The following is a 25,126-nucleotide window of genomic DNA, read 5'->3' as shown; positions in this document are numbered from 1 at the left end:
CAACTGAAGAGAAGACTCAGGAACATTCAAATGTATCACTATTGAATGTGTACCAACTAGACTTTAAAGTTAAGAAGATCTGGTAATAGAGATTAGATAGCAAATATGAATCAGTGTAGAATTCAATAATGTGCACTAACATAACAACAAATCTATAGCTAGTTTTAAAATAGAGCAAAATATTTCTTATTTCTGGAAATTATAGTTTTTCAAATAAAAGTTATCTTAAAATCATGAAATATAATTATTTTCACTTGTGGGAGGCCAACCTTACAGGTGACTGAGTTACACTCCCCAGCTGGGTGCTGAGGCGCTCAGTCACAGAAATGGGTGTTGTCTTGCTACAGCCCCATGGTGAAGCTATGCTCACCTGTTCCTTTGTAATATAACCCCTTGCCCTGTTTAGGATAGACTCTTCCATGGAAGTGCCTTGTGTGTGTCCCCTCCTCTTACTGTGCCCTTGGGTGTGGCCTACCCAGGTGTCAGTCAACCTGCTGACAGTGGACATCATGAAGATAGACTCAGCCCCCTGAAACCTGACCCCTTGCCTCATTTGAATAGCTTCTTCTCAATAAAAAGGGTCAGCGTGTGCTCTTGCTCTCTCTCTCTCTCTCTCTCTCTCTCTCTCTTTCTGCGGACCCTTAAGGTCAGAGGAGCCGTCACAGCAACCCCAAAGATATAGGTATTTGTGTCTCTTGTGTGGTTATTTCGTGCAGCCCAGTTAGCCCAGTTTAACTAGAGTGACCCCTGAGCCTTTTAGTTGCGAGAACAGAAACCCGGCATTCACTTAAAAGTTTTCTCAAAAAACACTAATGAAAACTGAAAATATCTTTTTAAAAGGATATACAATCAGGAATTCCTTCAAATACAGATTACTGTTGAAGTACACTGTATATTTATTGGATTGCAAAGTACCCTTATTTATGTGACAAATTCAGAAAGCAAAGAGGTATAAAAAAAAAAAAGAACACATATAACACAATTACTTCTCTGAGAAAAATAAGATTAGGAAATGAGGAAAATGATGTTTGGACTTCTCCCTTTCCCCATTTTAAAATTCCCATTACTTTTCTCTTCCTTTGTTTGGAGGAAGATGGGAAGATGTGGTGGATAATGAGAAGGGACTCCCAGACAAGAACTGGATGTTCAGTTTGAGCTTTGAATAAACCATTGCTAATCCACTGAGGGTTCTTCTACCTAAGAGAATTACCAAAGGTTCCACTGCTTTGAGAATTACCTGAAGGTGTCATGTAGAGTCACACGACAAGATAGGAATGGGCACAATTATTGCAAAGGACTTCCTAACACATCTGGTATACCATACCTGCCCTCCCCATTCCTGTCCCACCTCCTTCAGACGTGCATGACACAAAGAGAATCCAATGAGAAATTCATGCCAAAGTCCAGTGTGGATTCAATGTCCTGGGTGCACATTTTGAGATCCCTTTTCATCTGGCTCCCCTCACTCATCCAACATGATTTATACTTTTTCTGAACACATGACTTGATTGATCCCTTCAAGGTCTCTTGAGAATGAGCTTCTTAATCTCATTCTTGATGATACTTCTATTTCTTGAATTCCATTTTTTTTTCTCTAACATAGAGTGGATCTAAATTATTTCTATCTTAGAACTCTCTTTAGATGCCTACAGTTCTCAGTGATCCTTTCTCATTTTGAATTTCAACTACACTTTAATATATAATCTATACTATCTAAAATTAGTAAACTTCAATGTATGTCTTTCGTAATTTATATGGCCAAGAGCAGGAAACATTAATGATATTCTCCCTAGAGAAGATAGAGAAGTAACTATATGTGAGTATATTCCACTATCTTTCCTATTCCCATGTCCCCTTCCCTCCCTTCATTCCCCTTTGTCTAATCCAATCAACTTCTATTCCTCCTCCTTACATTGTGTATTAGTATCCATATATCAGAGAGAACATTTGACCTTTGGTTTTTTGGGATTGCCTTATTTCACTTTGCATGATAGTCTCCAGTTCTATCCATTTACCAGTAAATGCCATAATTTCATTCTTCGATAAAGCTGTCTTTAATGAGAGATTAAACATTTAAGAATCCAGGATTATTATGATATATGCTATTAACAGGGAAATTAATCAGAGATTGTATTCTCTAGGGATAGCATATTTTTTTTTATTCAGAAAAACCAAGAAGAATATCAAAACATATAAAGCAAAGAGAAAACAGAATTACTCACTGTTGAAAATGTATCCGTTGTAACCTATTGCCATTTAAAAAAATAACCTTAATATTTAAAACAAGATATATAATAGCAAGAAGCAAGATGGAAGTAAAATATCCTGGTTTTTGCTTTTCATTTCTTTCTAGCAGCAGCCAAATGTTAGAAATATATTGCAAATATTATTTCTAGTTCCATAGGAGAAACAGGCTGTATTAGCTAATTCTCTTTGATAAAACTTCTGCCATCTTATTAAAGGTAGTGACAGAGGGTGTTCTAGCATTTTTGGCTAGTTAGAGTTTTTTCAGATAAACTTATATGAAAGCCTGAAGAACTGACTTAACACATAACAAAGAGACTTGCTATTTTTTTTAAATTAAAATAACAAGGTTTTTTTCCTCCTCTAAATATGGATATTACATTTTAAAAGATAAAATTAATCAAAATTGAGACCATGATGGCAGATAATGAATAGCTATGAAAACAAGTCGTGCTTATTAAAACATCTCCATTCCCTATATACCTATCAATAGTATATTCAAAAGAACTTTACTAAACCATGTGCTTTTTTTAGTTACTATGAGGATTTACTTGAACTTGGGAAGAGTGGGAGGGAAGGAGAGAGAGAAAAAAAAATGCATATTTTCTTAAACTTGGAAACAAAGTTTCTACACTTCTAAAATGTGAAATCTCCTTGAAAGTTAAGATGCATCTGTTTAAAAAGTCTTTACAGGTACATTAATAAGATCTTAACTATTGAAAGCACATCTTGATGAAAAAGTGGAAATTTTCCTGTTGATCCATTGCTGTTTCTCTGTGACCAGCTTGCTTTTAGAAATGAGTTGTCACAATTTGAAAATCCATGTACTTTTATTAGGATGCTATTGCATTTGCTGAACTGATACCCAGTTTTTTGTTCACTGTTTCACTAAACAACTGCCATTGAATAGGCAAAAGCACTATGACAATGTTCCATACCAAGATTATTTTGAAAATGTACTGAACATCATTTATTGCCTATCTGCATTCCCATGGACTACTTTACTGGTTTCCTAACAGCACCATGAAGGAGTGTTCATGATAGCCGTTTAGAAACAGGATAGTGGCCCAAGAGAATTAAGTGACTTAAACAATGTCATTCAGCTATTAAGAACCAGAGCTGGGATGTAAGTTCAGGTATTCTGATTCAAAAAGTAGATCCTCCACCTCCCCAAGTCCTCTTAAACTACATGTGATCTAGCAGAGGACACAAAACACAGAGATGTAGGGAACACAATTCCTACACTCTTGTCATCAAGCCAGTGTTGCTGGGGTTCATGTTGTGCCTCAGCGCTGATGATAACAAAGGCCTCTGTGTTATTCCTGGTATCCAATCATCATCGCCCTGCATCCAGTCCCAGTGATTCTATCCCTGGGCCTAAGTTCCTATTTCGGTATCCTGCCTCATACAAGTCTCTCATGAAGTGGGTTCCTCTTTTGCTCTAGACAGGATTAGAATCCTGTCTTTGAACCCAATATCTGGGACTTTCATTTCTTCTAAACAGATTCTTCTAAAGAGTCCCTGTCTGTTCCAGGGAATTTGCTTGGTCCTATATCCACCCTAGTTCAAACTGGCAGCATGCATAATATGAATGACTTCTTTAGCCTAATAAAGTCTATCCTTAATCATCCTCCACACTGCTACCTAAATCACTATTATATAACTTAAACTCAATTACATTCTTCTTTATTAAAAATTTCTCACCAGATCCCTGAAGCCTCTAAGTTTTTTAAAAAATCAAACCTTTGAAAGGGACCCGGCCCCCGCAAAAAAAATCACTCACCTTATTAACTACCCCTTAATCTAGCTGAATCAAACTTCTTGTTATCAATGTAATAGAAAAATAGTTTCATGTCCTCCAAGCATTTGCATATGCTGATCCCCCATTTGTAATGCCTTTATCTCCCATGCTCCAGTGGACAAATTTCCCATTTATCTTGGACAGAACCATAGTTGTTAGCCCAATTATTAGTGCTTTCCCCAGAGATGGAATTTCATACTTCCTCACCTGTATTCCCAGGGCATCTCTTGCATGCTTGTGGTGAATTACTTTTTACCCTGTGTGGTAATTATTATTGGCACAAAAGCCTCAACTCCTTGAGGGTCAGGGCCTTTTATTTAAGTACCTCTAGTAATTTTGCCTTGCCCATCTCTGTGATAGCTCACTACTTCCTGTTGAACCCCTAACTCTTATTACTGTATATTCCTTATCTGTGCCGACCATACTTTTCCCCAGAACATAGCTATATATCTGCATTTCCAATTTCCAGAACTACATCTAGGTCTTGCCTTCTTTCAGTATGCAGTTAACAAGGACAAGCTTATTCCAATGTCAAAAACGTGACAGACCAAATGACAAGTCTGAAGGTTTTAAATCCACTGGGAGTGAAATTGTGGTATGGAGACACTTGATGTAAAAGGTGGCATTAAGCTTGGGAGAGATTGCTATCAGGATAACAGAACTCCTGACAAAGGACAAGCAGCAGAAAATAAGGTCTTGAATTAGGTTCCTGGAAAAGGAGATGTGGGAAGGCTGCCAGGTCACCTACTTCCATTAACTAGCTGGGGCAGATTAGAAAGATACAGAGGATCCTGGGAGCTATGTATACCTAGGAGATGCTGCATGATAGGGATACAGAGAAACATTTGCACATCAAATTAAAGAAGTAAGTATTTGGGGGGCCCTCTTTCTGTTCGTTGTTATTGTTATTCAGAGGAAAAAAATCTGAAGTAAAGGCATTAAAAAATTGTCTAACTTCAACACATTAAAAATCAAAAAGAAATAAAACTGAGGCTTAGGGAAAGGTTATATTTTAAAATTCTACATGAACTATCAGGTAATACTGGGAAATGGTAGAGAGAGGCATAAGAAAATCAATGGATAAAGAATTTATTCCAGCTAAATATTGGGATAATCCATAAGCTTGGCTAGAAATACTATAACTTAAATTTATTTAGAGTTTATTTCTTCCCTAATTGTAAATGCTAGAGCATAGGATACAGTATCCCTGGCATGCTGAGCACTTTGAAATGAAGGAAAGGGGCTCAAAAGTAAGATCTTCCTGCCCTTTGTCCTTCTGTTTTTCTCCTCCAAGTTTAGCCATGGAAACTATACTTCTTCTTGCCAAAGGTAGGTTACAAATACGTGAATCCCTTTTCAGCCAGCCATAAAAACTAGAAATAATACTCTAAGCTTCCTCTAACCTTCGATGTAAGAGTTGGTCACAAGGAAATCCTCTGACCTATGTTGTCTGGCAGCTGATCACAAGACCCTCATTCCAGCAGGTCCTGCCCTGCCCTGTACCCAGGAAGGCACAGAGAAGCCAAGAAGATTTCTCTTAGAGGAGTGCTGCCTATGATTCTTAAGATGGCTGAGGAAAGGTTTCAGAGCTTTCTACCTCTTCATAGAAAGAGAATTTTCACCATTTAGAAATTTCGAAATTATCAGATTTATCATGAGAAAATTGACATATTAACAAAACACAAGACAATTGAGATGAAATACTTAGTAAATACACATATAATAATAGGATGTAATATTTTAAAATGTTAATTCACTAATCAAATACATGAGATAGTAGGAAGTCAAACTATTTACATAGCAGTCTTTAGCATCATGTGCGGATGTATGTGAATGATCATCTTTCTCTCAGAAAAAGTATTCTTTTAAATTATAACACTCCTATTAATTCTTAGCACAGGATTGTATTTTCTCTCCGTCCTTTGAAGAAAAAGGTATATGTGTTACTGTTCTCCCTTCAGTATTTTTCCTTAACTATTTCTAGGTTACTTACCTTTTAATGTTAGGTGTAATATCTTAAGGGTCCAATATCTTAAGAGTAGTCAAGATATTGCAGGGATGAACATTTCCACTTTATTTTGGCTAGGAAATGGGAGTACGAGCCAGGAGTTTGTATTCAAAAGATTGTAGGTAGCATGAAGGAGAGAGGCCCTACTTACCAAACCATGCCTGCTGGTCTCCTTGAACTTCAATGGCTAAGCCAAAGTCTGCCAGTTTCACAGCTGCTCCCTTGGATTTGCTAGCTAAAAGCAAATTCTCAGGCTTTATTTAGAAGGAAGAGAGAGAGAGAGAGAGAGAGAGAGAGAGAGAGAGAGAGAGAGAGAGAGACTGAAGTGAGAACCTATTTTAAGTGACTATACAAAACTAACAACATTTTTACTAGATTAGGGGAGGAAAAAAAAAAAAGAGTCATGCACTGTCATCTCTCCTGGAGACTGTCATTCCTAAATCCCAGGGAAAACATGGTTAGAAAATGATTAAAAATAATCATGTGTGCAGGCTTCAGACAGATGCATACATGTTTTGAAGAGTACTGTACAGAGGGGAGAGAGCAAATAAATGAGAACACCTGTCTTGACCTGCTCACATGTTTCCAAGGACCAGTTGCAGACTTGGCCACAGACATTGACTTAGAAGCCTAACAGAGCACATTTTCAGCAGAAGGAAACTTGGCAAAATGATAACAAGAATTGGACCAATCTACAGACATTTGGCAAATGAAACTGTGCAAATTAAATCCTAGTGACTTTAAGAGTTTGGACCCAAATGTAGTGATTTTGATTCCTCAATGTTTCCAAACAATTTCTGTACAAATTTTGGAGCTTAACTCTGAATTACGGATTAAAAAAAAAAAAAAAACAAAAACTGTCTTTAAGAATCTGTTTATTCTTAAAGGCAGAAAGAATATACTGCTATTTGCCAAATGTTATAGTTAGCTTTTTCTTCTTTATAAGCCAGTTTTTTAAAAACATAATTTACATTTCTTCAAAGTGTGACTCAAAACATTGCTTATATATGTATGCTCCCATCTCAAAATATGGTGGGAAAGATCCATTTTATTTTCTGGGTAATTTATCATTACTCCAGGACTAATAACTCAAGTCTTGGAAGGAGGCTGTGTCTACACCATTGTTTCCCAATCAGCGCATCCAGACACATTGGTACTTTCAAAATAAGCACCATGACAACATCTTCCATTTCCCTGGAACCCCTTTGTAAATTTTAAGAAATGAAGGGATTAGATGGCTAGGAAAAGGAGGCTGGTTAATATATATAGCAAAGTCTATGCAGTCCAGTTATCTGGATGAACATATGGTACTGGTATACATATGGGAAAGTGAATCAAAGTCTTCCTACTTGGCAATAAGAACCAGCAAATTTGGAATCTGTGTCTCAGACTGAAAAATATTGGGAAACAATGGACACTACAAGTGCCAAAACTATTGTTTGAAAATCTAAAAATTTAGTCAATCAAGCTGATTTTGTTTATATGTTGACAAATAAGCAATTCCAGATTTTTTTCACCAAATTGGCTACTTTCTTCTTACTGAATTAGTTCTGTTAGTTGTTTTGACCTTGTGTAAACACAGCCCAAATAATTGTTTAATTTATTAATTAAGCCAGCCATGCAAAATAGCAAAAAAACCCATAACCAGAACTTGGAAGAAATTAGGTTAAATCTATAAGAAATTGGAGTGTGGGAAAATAAGTTTTAATTGAGTTACCAGAATTAAGGCTATTGCTGCTCACTGCCATCAGATTCATCACTATCATGATAATTTGTAAATATGAGGAAACCTTTGTAACTTTTTAGGGCTGATAGGATTTTGAACTACCTCAACACTATGTAAATAATTTAGTTTAGATTTTAAGATAAGGATGTCTTCAACCTAACATTTGAAATGATTTGGAACTCTGGTTATTTATCAGTATACTGAAGTATGTATTCTTGCTAAAATAGTCACTTTTGACATTTTGCTTTCACAACTAAAATTTCTGTTGGACTACATTCATGCATTTTCTAATTTAATTAAGATACAATGTCCAACTTTTAATTTATGGAATAAGTAACCTAGACAAACCCCATCAATGGTAAGCAATGACTGAGTCTATCTTTTTTTGACCTTCACATTCAAAAGCATTGAGCTGTCAGAGATGGTTGCTAACACATATCTGACCTAATTTGTCAAGCACAGACTCATTCAAGGGAAGAGTTCCAATCACTTAAGAAATTACAGCCATTGTAGAACTTTTAAGTCAAATGGTTTTGAAGCTTGTTGAGCAAATGCCAATAACATTAGTAAATGAACTTTTTAAGAAATTTAATATGTTTTTACTCTTATCACTAAATCAGAAAGCTTCTGGACAGTGTTGTGTGCACTGTGCCTTCAAATACCAACTCTCTGCCAATTCAGAAGAAATGGAACTCCTTGAGATTTATCATGAAGGACCACTGAATGACTGGGAAAAATATCCATAATTAGAGATACCTAGAATACTTGACTGTGGGGTCATCCAGGAAAATAATAAATCCATCTGGATCGGTATTTCACCCTATACCCATGAAGACTGTTCAGCTGCAGTTATGGACAGGAAAAGGCAGGGCTATTTCAAGGGGATTGTATATGTATTTAAAAATCAGTAGCATTGACTAGCTTCACATTTATGTATATCTTCTAGGCAAACCTAAAATACAGAATTGTGAATTGTAAGCTGAAAAAATTACAAGGATTACTGAATTAATTAAAGGATTATTTGCTTTTGAATATTTTAATCAGAAGATTGCTTTAAATAGCCAGTTTCAGTGAAATGCTGAAAATATCACACAACTTCAGGCCTGACTCAGCAACTTAGAGAAACCCCCCAATCTCAAAATTAAAAATAAAATTAAAAAGGGGTAGGTAGTTCAGTGGTAAAGCACCACTGGGTTCAATCCCCAGTACCACCAAAAAAGTAAAAGAATAAAAGGAAATTATACAAATTTGGTTTCTAAATAACTCTTAGTATATAATGTGTTTGAATAATCCTGTTATTGTGTTCTGTGAGGGTGTGGAATTTCTAAAGAACATTTGAAGTAGGACAGGTACATTTACTCTGACTTTTTTTGAATCACTACCACTTATGTACCCTCCTTGAAAATATATTGTATGACAAAAAGTTCATTGCCAAGTAGGTTAGTTCAAATTCTGAATGCCTACAAAAAGGAAAATAATTGATGGTTATATTTCACCAAGTGGGTAAGAGTAGACTCTCTCAGCTAATAAGTGGCTGCCTCCTTAGAAAGGATGTTTATTTGCTACTATGCCACTATTTTTATCTTCTATAATGAATGAGACAGGCGAGATTAGAAAGCAAGCTCTTTCAGTGAATGAGAGTTTTCCATGGAGCACAGTGAGATGACAGAAATGGGGAGCATGATAACTAAAAAGAAATGTGAAAAGTCTGGGCTCATGTGCTGGTCCTAATTGACAGACTCTTGGAGCTAGCTAACTAGCTCCTTCATCTCTTAAATAAATATTATAAAGCTACCAAATTATGCCTCATAAGTATCTATGGAATGATGGAATCTGTGGTTTCATATCACAGGACCTTTGTCCTCTGTAGAGATACCATACACATTAGTGATTAGCTATGATGGTCCAGGGCAGCATTTCAAATGTAGGACATTTAATATTTAATGAATCTATTATATTAGTCTTTATTTATTGAGATTAGCTTTAAACTATTACAATGCAATCACTTTTGGGTTGTTTTTTTACAATAGATTCTACTGACATTCTCACACATAGGTTCCTTCCCCACCCCATTGCTTCCTAATGATGCAGGATTTTCCATGACATCTGGTCTCAATGTCAACAACCATTTATAGCATATCAGCTGTAATGAGCAGCAACTGTTTGTAAGTTTTGTTCTGTATTTCCATATGAATACAATGACAACTTTTCTTCAATATGATCCAAGATTTTCTTGAATATTTTCAAATATATCAAAGTACCCAGGCAAGTTGTGAAATCACTGTTAGAACTGGAAGAGACTTGTTAGAACTGGAAGCAACTCAGAGAGACCCCCCATCTCAAAATTAAAAATAAAATCAAATAACTCAATCTACTGAGGTTCTAAAGAGATAAAGCCAGGACTGACAGCCAGAGTCCCAATTTTTTTCCTTCTGACGATGAGATAGAAAAACCTTTCTGATGTTTCAAAAGTGTTTCGTTCTCAAGAGGTGGTTCACTTGATATATGTTTAGAAGAGTTTGAAGTATTAAAAAATATGTACACTGATAGTCAAATAAAATTAGTGGAAAACTTAGGAAAACCACATAGTTTTAATCTTGCTTCTCCCATAGTTTGTTAAGAAAGTGATTTGGCGAGGTAATGGTCATCTTCAGTACTAGTAGGATCGAAGATTTATCTGGGCACATACATGATAACTGTCCTCAATAAGACTTAACCATAGGGAATATATGTGCGAAATCACACGTATTTTACTTCTTTCTTTTTTTAGTATTATAAATATAATAAACTGTTACTTTTATTATACATATTATTTCATTCTTATGTTTCCTTGGATATTATTCTTAAGGAGTAAAGACGTCTATTAGAGTTTTTTTCCTCTATTGGAAAATCTAAATATTTCAACAAGAAGTTCACCATTCTCTTCTTTGGTATGTTTTCAGTCACTTTTTTTCTGTGCTAGAGAAGGTGTGAACAATGCTCCCAGAAATAAACAAAATGAAAATCTGTATGAATTGAAAAGCTAGAGTGTCAAGCTTATTTCACATAAGTTTTTGAGGAGAAAGTGTTTTATTGTCATGAGTATGTGAGCAGGTTCATAAGAATCACTTGGTCTTCCTTCCTTCCTTCCTTCCTTCCTTCCTTCCTTCCTTCCTTCCCTCCCTCCCTCCCTCCCTCCCTTCCTTCCTTCCTTCCTTCCTTCTATTTATTTTTGGTACCAGGAATTGAACCCAGGGGTACTCAAACACTAACCTACATCCCCAGCCATTTTAATTTTTTTTTTGAGATAGGTTCTCGCTAAATTACCTAGGGTCTTGCTAAGTTGCTGAGGCTGGCTTTGAACTTGCAGTCCTCCTGCCTTAGCCTCCTGAGTCCCTGGGATTACAGGTATGCATCACTGCATTCCTCAGCTTCTTAATTGACTTTTAAACAATGGGCATGCATTGTTCTTGCAGTTTAGTAGACTTAAACAACCAGAGTGTAACTTCAGTGTGACTGTGCCAACTGTCCAGTTTCTTCACTGCCTCACACACACTAGGCACCCAATAAACTCTAGTATGCCTCAATGAATTATTGAATTTTTCAAATATATAATTTGTTTCTAAAATATTTATAAACATGCATTATACACACATAATGTGTTCTTTAAACTTCAAACTTTTATCTAAAGATGTTTCTGAAAAAAGTAGAATACTTGTGGTGTTATAATTATTCAAAACAAAGTTAGAATTTGATATATCTACTACCTATAGTTAACAAAGATTGACTGAATGCTTTTCATCCTTCTCCTACCCCTGAAAACTAATTTCTTTTTTACTATGATCATAAGTTTGTTTCTCTGAAGTAGTTTTAGAAATTCCACCCCCCAAAATCTCCAGAATTATTCTCTTCATTAAAATATATATCAATATATCCTCATATTCATTTATCCATCCAATGATTTCTCCATTCAGTAATGTTGTTATTCAGAAGGAAAGCTAATAGGAAAGAAAGGAATTTCTGCTGAGGGAATTTGCAGTGTTTTGATTTGTTATTAGAAGATTCAATTGTGTATATAAAGCCTTATATCCACATTGTTATTCATGAAATAGTTTAATAATCCTTTCAAATATATTGGAACTGAAGAAATGTTACAACTTTGTATGAAATATAGTTGAAAAAGCATAGCTATAGTAACTCTTTTTACTTTTGTCAACTAATTCACAGAAATTATATTCTGTAGGTTATTTTATTTTTTTCTGGTATTGAGGAGTGCTCTACTTTTGAACTATATCCCTGCCCCTTTTAAAAAATTATTTTGAGATAGGATCTTGCTAAATTGTCTAGGCTTGACTCAACTTCTGATTCTCTTGCTTCAGTTTCCCAAGAAGCTGGGATTATAGATGTGTGCAACCAGGCCAAGCTTGATAGGTTTTTAAATGAGTGTTTATGCCATCTGACCTAATATTTCCACATTTCTTGTGACATCAAGAATTGTAGTCATTTGTTACTGCAAACTCTCTTTGACCTAATATTCTTTGGGAGGAAGAACTTGTCTCATATACTTACTCCCCCCCAAAACTGATTGTTTTCATATGGTCTAGATCAAATGTGGTAAATGCATATTTTTTCCTTTTTATGTCTCCAGCTAGGGATGTGGCCCAGTGGCAGAGGGCTGGCCTAGCATGCATGATGCCCTGAATTCCATCCCAGCACTACAAACAAACAAACAAAACATTTTAACTATATCTCATTTTCCAAAGTCTGTTGGCCATGTCAACTTATTAATTTTCTAAGTAGGAAACCTTTTCTTTATACAGAAGTCTATTGTCAAATTATGTTGCCTCTATTCCACATTATAAGTTAAATACACCTTATTTTCTTTGTTCTTAATGATAAAAATTTTGTTATTTCTGGAAGATTAATAGGCATGACTATTAAAGCCTTTTGATTTATTAACCATTTCCCAAATAGTTCATAAAGCTAGAATAAAGTTATTTGCCCAGTATTATTTTGATCTACTCTTTGATCTCTGTAAAAGTTTCAATTCATTTAACTGAATTGAGAGGTGGTAGTAATTAACTATGTAGACTTGGAACAAAAATGCTAGGGCATAATCACATCTTACTAACGGATTGAATTTGAATGTTATTTCACTTATGGTTACCAGATTTTTCCAAAGTAAACATGGAGACAATCAAAGTACCTTTCATGTAAAGCTGTTGTGAAGATTCACATTAGACAGCATAGGGTTGCTAAGGTTCTGCCTTGATCCAGACCTTCCCAAAGAGTCCAGTCCTATCCTTCAGCTATAATAGTATAATTTTTCATCAGTGCTAGATGTCTTCAATACAATCTGGGTCCACATCAACTGGCCACCACTGGCTGCATCTCGGACGATAGACTGCAATCCATGTATCCACAGGGTACTGCTTGGTGCTGTCTGGTGAACTTCTTTATGCTAATATTCTGTCATTCTGGAACTTTTCCTATTACTTGTTTCTGAGACATCTTCCAGTTGCCTCAATCTTGGTTCTATGCTTTCGATCTGGTGGATTCCACGGGGTGGCAGTTAACTAAATGTTCTACTGGGATTCTTTGGTCTGAAGATATTCTCATCCTTATGTTATCCCAGTATTAACACACTCAATAATATGTTACGATTGCCTTTTATATTATAAATATTTATATCATGAATATATAATTCATATACATTTGTATTTTTGGTTGAACTTCATTCATTCCAAAATTAAAAGAACATGTTGTAAGTATTTGCTAGGTTAAGGTCCTATGATAGGTACGGTGGAACAGCTATATTTCCAGTGAGAGGCATAAAGACAAATGCCATAGATGCATTTGATAATAATAAAAAAAACGATTTCCTATGTCTTTCTCTCTTTCTGATATGAACCAATGTGCATTAAACATTTTAACTGAATACAAACTAGCATATGAGTTGGGATAAGGAAATGAAAAAAAAATATGGCAGAGGTATACTGCAGGCCTCTTTTTATTTAAAGCCTGGTAATAAACTTCAGCAGTTCATCTCTTTTCTCCATTTTACTGTATTGGTAAATATACAATTACAAGCAGAATATTTATCACAAAGAATATCTATCTTGGTAAAAGGCATAAAACAAAGCTGGGATTCAGAACACTCAAGGTGGGCATATGCTGCTTCTAATGCACATGCTCTGATCCTCTTAGTATGATTACAAAATGCTCCACTGAAACAAGCACCGAGAATCAGACTCAGTGGTGGTCCACCTAAGTCATCAACTTGACAAAACTAGGACAATAATTACAGAAGTCATAACATCTCATAATTTCATCTCTGTCCTTTCCCAAGATTAGAATGAGAATGGAGAACAAAAATTCTCTTCCACTTTGAGAGAAATCTGATGGGTAACATAGTAGGCTATTATTTTGGTAGTAATACTTTGGTAGTAGGCCTCTCTAGAAATCACTTGCCTAAGTTTCTAATTTCTGACTTTAGTTCTTATGTCAGAAAATATATTTTTCTCCTCAGCCTATGTCCCAGGTTTAGTGCCATCTCTGATTAAAGTTCCCGTCTTTAAAGGGAGGACCTTATCACAGAACCTTAACCATACTGTGACTCCCACAAAATATAACTTAAAAGTTATAAAAGAGAATTCACACTTTTCACAGTTGCCTTTTTTTTTTTTTTTTCATTCTTGGCATTCCTGGGCCTAGCACAAGCTAAGCATGTGTTTTACCACTGAGCTACACCTCCAGCCCTTTTTAAAATTTTATTTTGAGGGAGGGTCTCACAAAATTATGTAGAATAACCTCAAACTTTCTATCTCCCTGCCTCCGCCTCCTGAGTAACTAGGATCCTGGGTGTGTGTGCCACTGTGCTCCGCTTATGCTTAACTTTTACAGTATATTTCAGTTTACATGACATGGAATAAAATGTTTCAAGTGATAGATTTATGAAATAGAGTATTTGATAAAATAGCACAAATATTGTGCATGTCCATATGTATTCAGTAAAAAGGAAAGTAGTATTATAAGTTCTGAGATGTAACAAAAATGAGTTATGTCTGCTATACATAGCTAGTGAGAAATTTGGGGGTGACTGCTGAAGATATGAATTTTCAAAGGAACACATTGTTTTTCCTTGATCATAATGGGTACATTTAGTATAAAGTCCTATCTTGACTCAAAGAAAATACCTTTAGGCATGCCTTGGCTTTGGTAGTTAAAACTCTCAGAATCAACTGAAATCAAATGATTCCAAGAAACTTAAGTCAGTGTTTTGCAAACAAATCACATCTTCATGTAACCAACTGTTGATATTTAGAAGTATATTCTTCTAGATCATTAAATGAATGGAAACTACATATTTACAATTGATTATAGCTAGGGAAGTCTACACAAAAGAAAACAGTGTAAGTCCTTCCACTGAACACATACAGTGTTAGACATTCTAAATTTGCCACTTTTGTACTAATGCCTAGAAAACACTGAGATTGTAGACAATGAATTGAAAATATGTGGTGCAATATAGTACATTAGCTATTTCCCCTACCCTGTAGTTTTCTTTCATTTAAATTTCTGGGCTTTCACTATTTTTCTGAAATACCACAAGTAAAGCTAAAATGTTGAGAAAACAGAACAGAAAATTAATGAAAGAGGAGTGTCTTTTTGAACTACTTTATTTCTAAATGATCTAAAACTATCTTGTCCTCAATGGTAGTAGACCCTGAGTGAGGTCTTAGAAGTATTAGGAGGTATTGATATGAGAATGTAACATATATGTTATATACACATTACCGGATATTATATGTATTTTCCCATCTGTATTTTTAGAAGACAAGAATATCTTGGTCCCCAGGAATACAAATACATTTAGAACCAAGAAGCCCTCAATGTCCTCAGAATTCCCAGAACTAATGGTAGGAGAAAGAGAATATCAGAGTTCAAAATGGCACCCAAACATTTGGGCCAAAAGTCTATGCAATAACACTTATAATTTTGATAATTCTTTTTTAAAAATATTTTTAGTTGTAGATAGACATAATACCCTTATTTTGTTTTAGTTTTTTATGTGGTGTTGAGGATAGAACCCAGGGCCTCATGCATGCTAGGCAAGTGCTCTACCACTGAGCCACAAACCCAGCCCTAATTTTGAGAATTCTTTACAAAATGTTAGTCATATAATATAAATATTAAATAACATGTTTGACAATGTCCACAGAAAAATTTTAAAATGGAGAAGAGATCATCAGCCCTACTGGAATTCACATTAAATGCTATATCTATTCCTAGGAGTAAGGGAATATAGAAATCTATTTATTGTTAATGTTAGGAAATTATTTCTCTCTGAATAAATAAGAATTTATATGTCTCAAGTGTGTATTAGAGATAAGAGATTATGGTGAGAGAAAGTGCCTGGTGAGGGAAAGTTTTTGCTATGATGTATATTTAGCCTGTAGATGGGAAAGTTGTTTAAGCAACAACTTTATTGCTTATATTTTTGCCTTTACAAGCATAATTGCAGCTGAACAGTCATTAGGAACTATGTGGTGGTTTAATCTTCTCCAAAGGCATTACTCACCTTCAGGTCCCGATGGACTACGCCCATCTGATGGCAGTGTAGCACAGCCTCCAGGATCTGCTGAATGCAATGACTGCATGCAAACACCAGGGGGCGTGTGTTAGTTCCAAGCTTACACTCACTGTCTGTATACCCTCAGAGAGACTGGGTTAAAGTGCAGAGCTAGCAGACAACTGGAGTTGTATTTTACCTCCTTCAGTCATGTAAACATATTGCTCAAGTAGAGTGACTACTACCTCAGAACAATCGGAATCTTGCCAGATATAAGCCCAAGTGTGGATCAACCTGTTCTAGAAAAATCCATTTTGACAATATTTCATTTGGTTCAGGAGCTCATTTCCTGACTATAAATTCTTCCAGGAAATGAACTGGAACACAAATATAATCTCTGTAGTTATTGTGCTCTGTCTTCACCCCATGCACAAAAACTGTTTCCCTATTCTCTCCCATTTTTTCTGGTATCATTTTAAAAGCTGTTACATTAGCAGGCAAGACACCATTAAGGTTAAATTAGGATACGTAATGAATTTTTGATAAATCATTAACTTTTTGTGCTTTAATTTAGCTGGCAATTATTATCTTTTGCCTAAGGGTTCGTCAGACTCAAATGGAGCAATGTGTAACCAGTTGTTCTGCTACAGCAACCCATGGTCTCAGAACAGAAGTGGTGTTTAAATCTACAGGCGGACATACATCACAGGCCGAGTTTATCTCCAGGTTAATGCAGGACAATTGAGGAAAGCCTGCCCCCAAACTGCCTCTGGTGGTTTATTGCTTGGAAACATAACAGGTTGTATTCTTCATAGTGTCCTTCCCTTTTTGCTATGATGTATATTTAGCCTGTAGATGAGCAAACTGAAAGAGCCATCATGCATTATCATTTCATCATTTACTCATTTCAGAAGAAAGTGGGAAAGGCAAAGGAACCATATTAAATAACCACCCACCCTGCCCTTTCCCAAGAAAACAACAACAACAACAACAAAGAATCTCCTTTGATTCATATTTATGGACTCCATATACTGACCTTCAGGTCCCTGTGAACTATGCCATTTAGGTGACAATGATTTACACTTTCTAGAATCTGCTGTATACAATGACTGCAAAGATACAAGGGCAGAATGGAAGGGAGAACATTTTAAAGGCACATAATCACATTGAATACAAAATAAAATGAAAATTCAAACGAAACAAACAAACAAACAAAAATTGTAGCTCTTCACTTTGTTTTTAGCTTTACATCAGAATTAAATAATGTTGAATAAAGCTAATTTTGGTTCTAACAAAAATGACATCCAACATAGAATTTGTGACAGGTTCAGACAAAACAATTTGAGCTGTGTTTTTTCATTAGTAAGTCTACAAATTAAATCATCCAATGCAAAACTTGAAATTTCCATATTTAGGAAGAAAAATTTATAAATAATTACCAAAAATGTTCTGGGAAAATTCTCCAGAGAGATAAAATTTCTAGGTTTTTCTCATACACATCTAAACTGTTTAAAATCTGAGGTCACAATTAAACATAGGTGTTGAAACAAGAGGGTAAACACAGATGAAGTGGCAGGTGAAACGAGGTTTAAAAAAAAAAAGGGACACATTTACCATTTTGACTCAGAAGTGGTGTTTCCTGTATAATATATCAATAGGAAAACTAATGCAAGTCTCCAATAACAGAGGGAGAATTTAAAATGACTCATGACATAAAATAAACCCTCTTCAGGATAAGAATACCCTGGGGAAGGACTGGGGAGCTTGCACAAATAAATAAATAACACATATATACATCAATAAAAAATTTAAATCCCCTAGAGCACTGGTAATTGTTAAACCCACTTCTATACACTTTAGTGAAGGGAAGCTTTTGCTTATTACTATTTAAAATGCAACTTTTACGCTATTCTTAATAAAAGCTCACTAATGACAAATAGACTGCTAATTAAAATAGGAGAAATCATTTGACTGCCACCCATAAGGTCCCATGAGCTGTTATCTGACATGCAATAATGCAGAACATATCACACAGATAAATTTTGTAAAAGTTCACTGTGCAATTCAAGTGCAAGTATGAACAGAACTACATTCATTTAAGGATGGAGTGAACAATTTGATAAGGACATTTTCAATCATTTAATGTACAAAATAATGCTGCTCTAAAATAAATTGCTGAATTTAAAAAGTAATCAGATTTATTATAGTGTAGACATAAAAAATTGATGATTGTGATTTTGTAGCTCAAGTTCTATCAACAGTAATAGTGAAAGAATCTCACACAGGTGGTCATTGACTAAGAAGCTTATTTGAGTATTATTCATTATTTTTAAATCAAATGAGTCTTTTTTCTTCTATCATGAGATTCACTTCATAACCCCCTCCTTTTTTTCCTTTCTTTTTTTCTTTTTTTCTTTCTTTTCTCAAAACACAAGTATAAATTATTGGGCCTAGGGAATAATAGAAAATTAAAAAGTAAACATTATTCACCTTTACAATTTTTGACTAGTGAGGATAGATTCAACTCTTAATTTTTTTTTCATTTTCATTTTTGTTTTTTTGTGGTGTTCAAAACCAGGGCTTTGTACATCCTAGACCAGTGTTCCACCACTGAGCCACATTCCTTGTTTCTCAGTTCTTAAATTCTTTATAGCTACTAAGAAAATAGACTTTTACAAATGTTTTAAGGAATATACCCCTTTGTGCTTGTAACTGGAAGAGAATGCTTCTCCTTCATTTTTTTGTAGAACCTATCCTAAAAATATCCTATTGTTAATTTTCAAACTTAATGTAAGCATGCATATTAAATAATACAACTCACAGCTTCTGACCTATTGTCTATATAGAACTCTTCAACAGTTAATATAGTCTCTATCTTTATTTGAGTCAATATTGTTCAAATAAATCAGCACATTTAACATAACTTTGAGAGACAAATTATATTCCCTAACTTGTTTACTACCTTGATTAAAATTATTACTCTCTCTTGGCAAATGATTACCATAGGCCTGCTCTGAGACCCCTTTTCTGGGTTTAATGAAGATTTGAGGTATACTAAATAATTAATGATTCACTCTTCGTGACACAGGTGACACAGAACTTTCTATTTGACATTGGCAGTAAAAATCCATTAAAAAATTAGAATGTGGGGCTGGGGATGTGGCTCAAGCAGTAGCACGCTTGCCTGGCATGCGTGCGGCCCAGGTTCGATCCCCAGCACCACATACAAACAAAGATGTTGTGTCCGCTGAAAAACTAAAAAAATAAAAAAATAAAAAAAAATAAAAAATTAGAATGTTATGTACAGATAGAATCACAGAATGCCATAAACAGTAGCGTTAAACCAAGTAAAATCTGAAATTTGGGAATGAGCTCATGTGTGCATGTGCTACTCAGGAGGGATGGGGAACTTCCACTGTCAGCAGAATATCTGCAGAAGGTCCTGCTACATATGCGTGACAATGGGAAGTTCTGAGAGCAATAGAGAATGGGGGCAGAAAGGCAACAACTGAATTTTCATAACATCTCATTTACATTGCTAATGAGCTAATTGCTCTTCATCAGTTTTTTCAAAATAAGAGACTATTCCAGAATATATAAGGAATGCTGAGGAAATTGACACCATGCCATCTAAGTAATAGGCAAGCAAGTGCATTTCTGCTATGTCACTCCAAAAAAAGTTGCTTTGGGAAACCTAGGAAGTTCCAAAGTAGACAAAATGTTAGCCCTTTAAAAAACTTCTATGAAGATATCACCAATTAACAAGATTGGGAAATTACTCTTGAATCCTCTGAAATACCTGAATAAATATTTTTCATGTCAGAGTTCCAAGGGTTTTAATGAAACTTCCAAAGAGTTAAGGAGCCAATAAAAACCCTTTAATGAGGCCACTGGGGCAAATGGGTCTGTTACTGCTTTCTAATTTGATGTGCTCTGCTAAGCAGAACTTTCTGTGATGATGCAAATGCTCTGGATCTCTCTGTCCACTTGGTAGCCACTAGCCATTCGTGGCTATTAAGCCCTTGGAATATGGCAAGCCCAGCTGAGAAATGATAAAAATAAAATTCAGACCAGATCCATAGATTTGTTTTCTAAGAATCATTCTAAAGATCCTTAGAAGAGATAAACTTCCATTAAGAAGGACTTATCAGGAAAAGAAGCCTGAGATGCTATTATGAAATTCTCATAAACGTGAAGTGTCATGGTGCATTTAAATATATACATATAAATATATATCAAACAAGAGTTATTTGAATGATGATTCTATATCTTGCCCAGGGCAAGTCACTTACCTGGCATCAGCTTCACTGTAATATTCTCTTGCCACTATGTCTTCGAATAGTTCACCTCCAGTAACTCTGTGGAGACAAACAAGATAATCACAGTTTTTAAAGAAAGGAAAAAAAAAAAAACCCTAGGCATCAGTAGATTTGCAATTAATGTACATACAGAACTTTTTTCTTGGATTATTTTTTTAAATTATCGAAGCAAGATATTTTAAAACATTATGATATTTACTTTCCTTAACAGTCAAATCTCTTTAACTTAAAATTTTCATCTTTTCTATTTGTTTGTATATCCTTAGATTCTGAGATCATGGTTTTTCTGTATGCCATAAATACATTCAGCAAATATCTTTTACCGAAAATGGTTTCCTTTGAATTCTTCATTTTGGTTCTCCATTATTAATTGAGGTCTAACAAAATGCATGGCATAGTTTAGGAACATTTTCTGAATAAATAGAGATGCTCCACATCACAGCTGGATATGAGTTTGCAGGCCACATTTCTTTGCACATCTTTTCAACTTGTGTGTGTGTGTGTTTTGTGTGTGTGTGTATGTGTGTGTTTAAATATATACACTTTTCCCCTTGCAAACACATATAGAAATACATTTTTTTTTCACAAAAGTGGAATCATGTAATATTTATAAATAAACTAATTTGTTTTCACATTATATTAAATCAAAAACACTTTCAGATCAGAAGCATTTTTTCTTGTTTAAAATAACAGCAGCAAAATGAGTTATTTATAAAAATATTTACATATTTTAGGGTATCTCTAGAAGAAAAATTCTTACAAGTAAAATTTTGGGGTCAAAAAATGTCAACATTTAAAATTTTATTAGGATGATATGACAAATTGTCGTCCCAAATGGTTGTGTACCTAAGGCTGTGAAAGTGCCCATAAGCCCAAATCATTTAATATTTTTATTAATAAATAAATTATTTAATTAAAAAAAATGTTAGGTCATATTAACATGAATGCCTTTACTATTAGTTAGGTGGACCATTTTAACATGTATTTATGAGCTATTTTTTTCTTCTGCTATAATCTGGCTTGATTTTAAAAGGAAATTTCCACTTTGGAGTTTAACCTTAAAATACTTTATAATATCTAATCCCTGTTGAGCACTTACAATGTGTCACGCAGTGTACAAAGCATTATGTTAACTCACGAATTCTCCCAATTGCCCTCTTAGGTAACTTTTTTATTCATTCTTTTTAGACAAACATGACAGTAGAGCCTCTTAGGTAATTTTAACATGAGTTTATTGCTAAGAAAATGAAGGCCCAAAGAAGTTTTGTATCTTGACAGGATTACACAACTTTAAGTAGGCACAGACAAGCCATCTACCGCACAGTGCAGCCTTTCCAGTAATGACATTGTCAGACTTTCTAGGTGTTCAGAAGGCATAAATCATTTGACAAAGCACCAAGTGAGGGTTTAGAGCTTTGGGTATGATCTACAGAGTGACTCTAAGATGTTTTTTTCTTCGTTCTCATTTGCCTTTCTGCTTTACGCTAAGAAATCATCAAATAATAGCATGTTTCAGAGATTGCTGGTTATTATTTTTTTCTCTTATTTTTGCCCTAAAGGAAAATATTGGATAGTAAAAATCATAAATCTGTCTGAACATTTATGCAACTTTCCCCCTCTCCATTGCATTCTGCAATCTTCATGTGGGTGACAATATTTTCAATTTTATTATTTTATATTTAAAATGTATAACATTTTAATGATCATCCAAAATTTCACAAGGCTTCTTCTGAAAGTCCTCATACATGTAATTTGATTTGTAATATAACACAGCTATATTCCTCAGCTAAAATCTATAATAATAATCATTCACAAATGTATCTTAGATAAATGATAAAACAAAATACTTAAATAATCAGAAAGCATTTCCAAGAAATCCATATTGTCCCTAAAATGATGATAAAAGTTTTGTGGGATTTCTTCCTTTGACTATGACTAACATTAATATGATATGTATATAACATATATATATATATAGATAGATATATATCATATATCACATATGTGATATATTATCATCATCATATATATCATATATCTTTATTTCTGACCATATGTAACTATTAAACCTGTAGATATTACAATTTTAAATGGTTAAGTTGTTCAGTCATACTGAGTAAGAAGTCTAGGGGCCAGAGGCATAGGTCAGTGGGAAAATACATGCTTACCAGCCATGAAGCCCTGGCTTAAATCCATAGCAACAATACTCCCCCCAAAAGTTTATTGTTATTAATATAATTATTGTTGCCTATAGTAGCTTTTTAGCTATACTATTTCTACCATGAGAACTGACAGATGCTGAATACTGGAATCTTGACTGATTTGTTATGTTAGTTCTTAATCTAGCATTAACACATATTGGCTCAATTTGCTGGAGTAATAATCAAATGGATTAAGTGAGTTTGAAAATCACGCTACCCATTTCATTTACTGTAAGTCAGGACTTCACATGAGCTTAAAAGGGAGAAAAATTACATACACACTAAAGTTTTACCATTTATGGCAACAGGTTTTATTTCTTAAGAGGTTTGTATTTAAAAAAATACAAAAGTCAGGAGAGAGACCTAACAGTCTTTCAATGAATAGCTTTAAACATAGTTTAAGAGTGTTTTTGTTTGTTTTGTTTGTTTGGTGCTGGGGATTGAACCCGGGGGCACCTGCACAAGAAGCATGTGCTCTAGCATTGAACAACATCCTACCTGAAGGAAAAGTATTTTTTTAATGCTCAGTTTTAGGTTATATAGTTAACTATCTCTGACAGTGTTTTCTTCTTCGTCTTCTAGCAATCATTCTTTTAAAAAATTTTAAAAAATATCCTTATGTAAATGAAACCATGTTATCACTTCTACGACATATATGATAAATGTCTAAGAAGGAAAAAGTGGTAGTTATAATAGAATTCATTGCTTTAAAGAGAAATTATTGAAATTCCTATATTTAATGTAACATTTCTACACTACAGTATTATTTAATGGAGCACAAAATTAAGCAGTAGCTATTATAGAGTTTGGAAAAATTTTAGTGAGCTATGTGAAATATCAGATAATGCCACAAGTTAAATCAGTCCCATGAATTAACTGTTAGATTAATTAACTAATTAGAGATTTGTGAATAAATTGTTGGAGTTCTCCTATGATATGAAGCACATCAATTATATATTTGAAACTTTAATTACCATTTATGAATCTCTAGAACATTAGGGCTGATGGGGAAAAAGAGGATAATCTAGTACACTGAAAATATGAGACTTATCTATCAAAAAGATAAACATTTTTGTTGTTATTTTTATTATATATTAGGATTTTGATTCACTTTATATTACCCTACAGAATGATTTGTCCTTTTGTGTTTGTAATTTTCTACATGTTTGTGATTTACATCAGAAAAGGTCAGAAGTAGCTTCATCTTGAATGAAACATTTGTAAAATATCACAAATAATTCAGCTAAGCCTATGAGGCTGAGCAGCTGGTGGAGTCCAGGATGGAGCTCTGGGAGGTAAGATGGTACCATGTCAATCGAATAAGTAGCACTGACTGGAGGTCAGAACTGGTGCCTGAGGGAAGGGACACCAGGGGCTTCAGGCTGGAGCTGAGGAGGAAAAGAAGAACCAAACCAGGGCCCCACTAGAGCATTGTGAAGAGGCACTCTTGCCAGACAAAGGACTGGGAATCCCATCTGGAAAAAAAAAATGAGGATTTCTCTAGGAAAATTTAAGTAAAGGTGCAGGATAAACCTCATGAGCTGAAAGCAAATATTTGAACAAAGGCAGCAAGGGTCACTGTACATCAAGTTTTAAATGTACATCAAGTTTTGCCATATGTCAGCATGAAGGTCCTCCATAGCTGTCCATTGATTTTCTAGGCAAATACCTCATAGGACCTTCACTTAGCTGCCTAATTTATATTTTGCCTATCTTTACCCCCACTGATGCCCTGCTCTGTTGTGCTTTAGCCATAATGGCCTTCTTCCAATCCTTCAAGTGATCTGAGCTCCTTCCTGCCCCAGGAACTTTTCACATGCTCAACTCTCTCCCAGGACATTTCCAACTTATCTACCTTTACTATTGGTTGAGTAAAATCATCAAAACTTATCTTAAATTTTATATTCTCAAACTTCCACCCATCTAAATTATCCCTCTGCCACCTTGAATACTGAGTTATTCTTCACAATACCACCATCCCTGTTATGTGTTGGTATGTAGGTGTTTAACATTTGTCTTTCCACCTATATGGTTCTGCAAAGATAGAATCAGTTCCTACTCTTTTGCTGTCAAATAACTAGTACTGAGTTCAGTGGCTGTGACATAGCAGGCACTTATTAAATGCTTATTGAGTAAGAAGATCAATAAGCAAATGTGTTGGATGATGAGATGTGAATGCCATAATGTTATTACTGACATTGGACCACTTTCCATTACATTAAATTTTTTTTATTTGTTCCTTTTAGATATACATGACAGTAAGGTACATTATGACA

The 25,126-nt window shown here is 34.7% G+C and overlaps 1 protein-coding gene across 12 annotated transcripts in view; it reads right to left on the bottom strand.

Annotated features, from left to right (window-relative positions):
* The window catches only part of Camk2d (calcium/calmodulin dependent protein kinase II delta), a 300,003-nt gene that overhangs the window by 67,202 nt on the left and 207,675 nt on the right, over positions 1–25,126 (bottom strand). For all 12 annotated transcript variants that reach the window (XM_076864712.2, XM_076864709.2, XM_076864713.2 and 9 more), the window contains exons 5-7: positions 20,623–20,688; positions 17,367–17,439; positions 6,205–6,307 (exon numbers count right to left, since the gene is read on the bottom strand). In XM_076864712.2, the coding sequence (XP_076720827.1) occupies positions 6,205–6,307; positions 17,367–17,439; positions 20,623–20,688 (242 nt within the window). The remainder of the gene's footprint in view (positions 1–6,204; positions 6,308–17,366; positions 17,440–20,622; positions 20,689–25,126) is intronic.

Source organism: Callospermophilus lateralis, chromosome 8, assembly GCF_048772815.1.
Source record: "Callospermophilus lateralis isolate mCalLat2 chromosome 8, mCalLat2.hap1, whole genome shotgun sequence".
In the NCBI taxonomy this organism is placed as follows: domain Eukaryota; kingdom Metazoa; phylum Chordata; class Mammalia; order Rodentia; family Sciuridae; genus Callospermophilus; species Callospermophilus lateralis.
The sequence above is the reverse complement of the archived record's forward strand: the minus strand, read 5'-3'. Positions and strand labels throughout refer to the sequence as shown.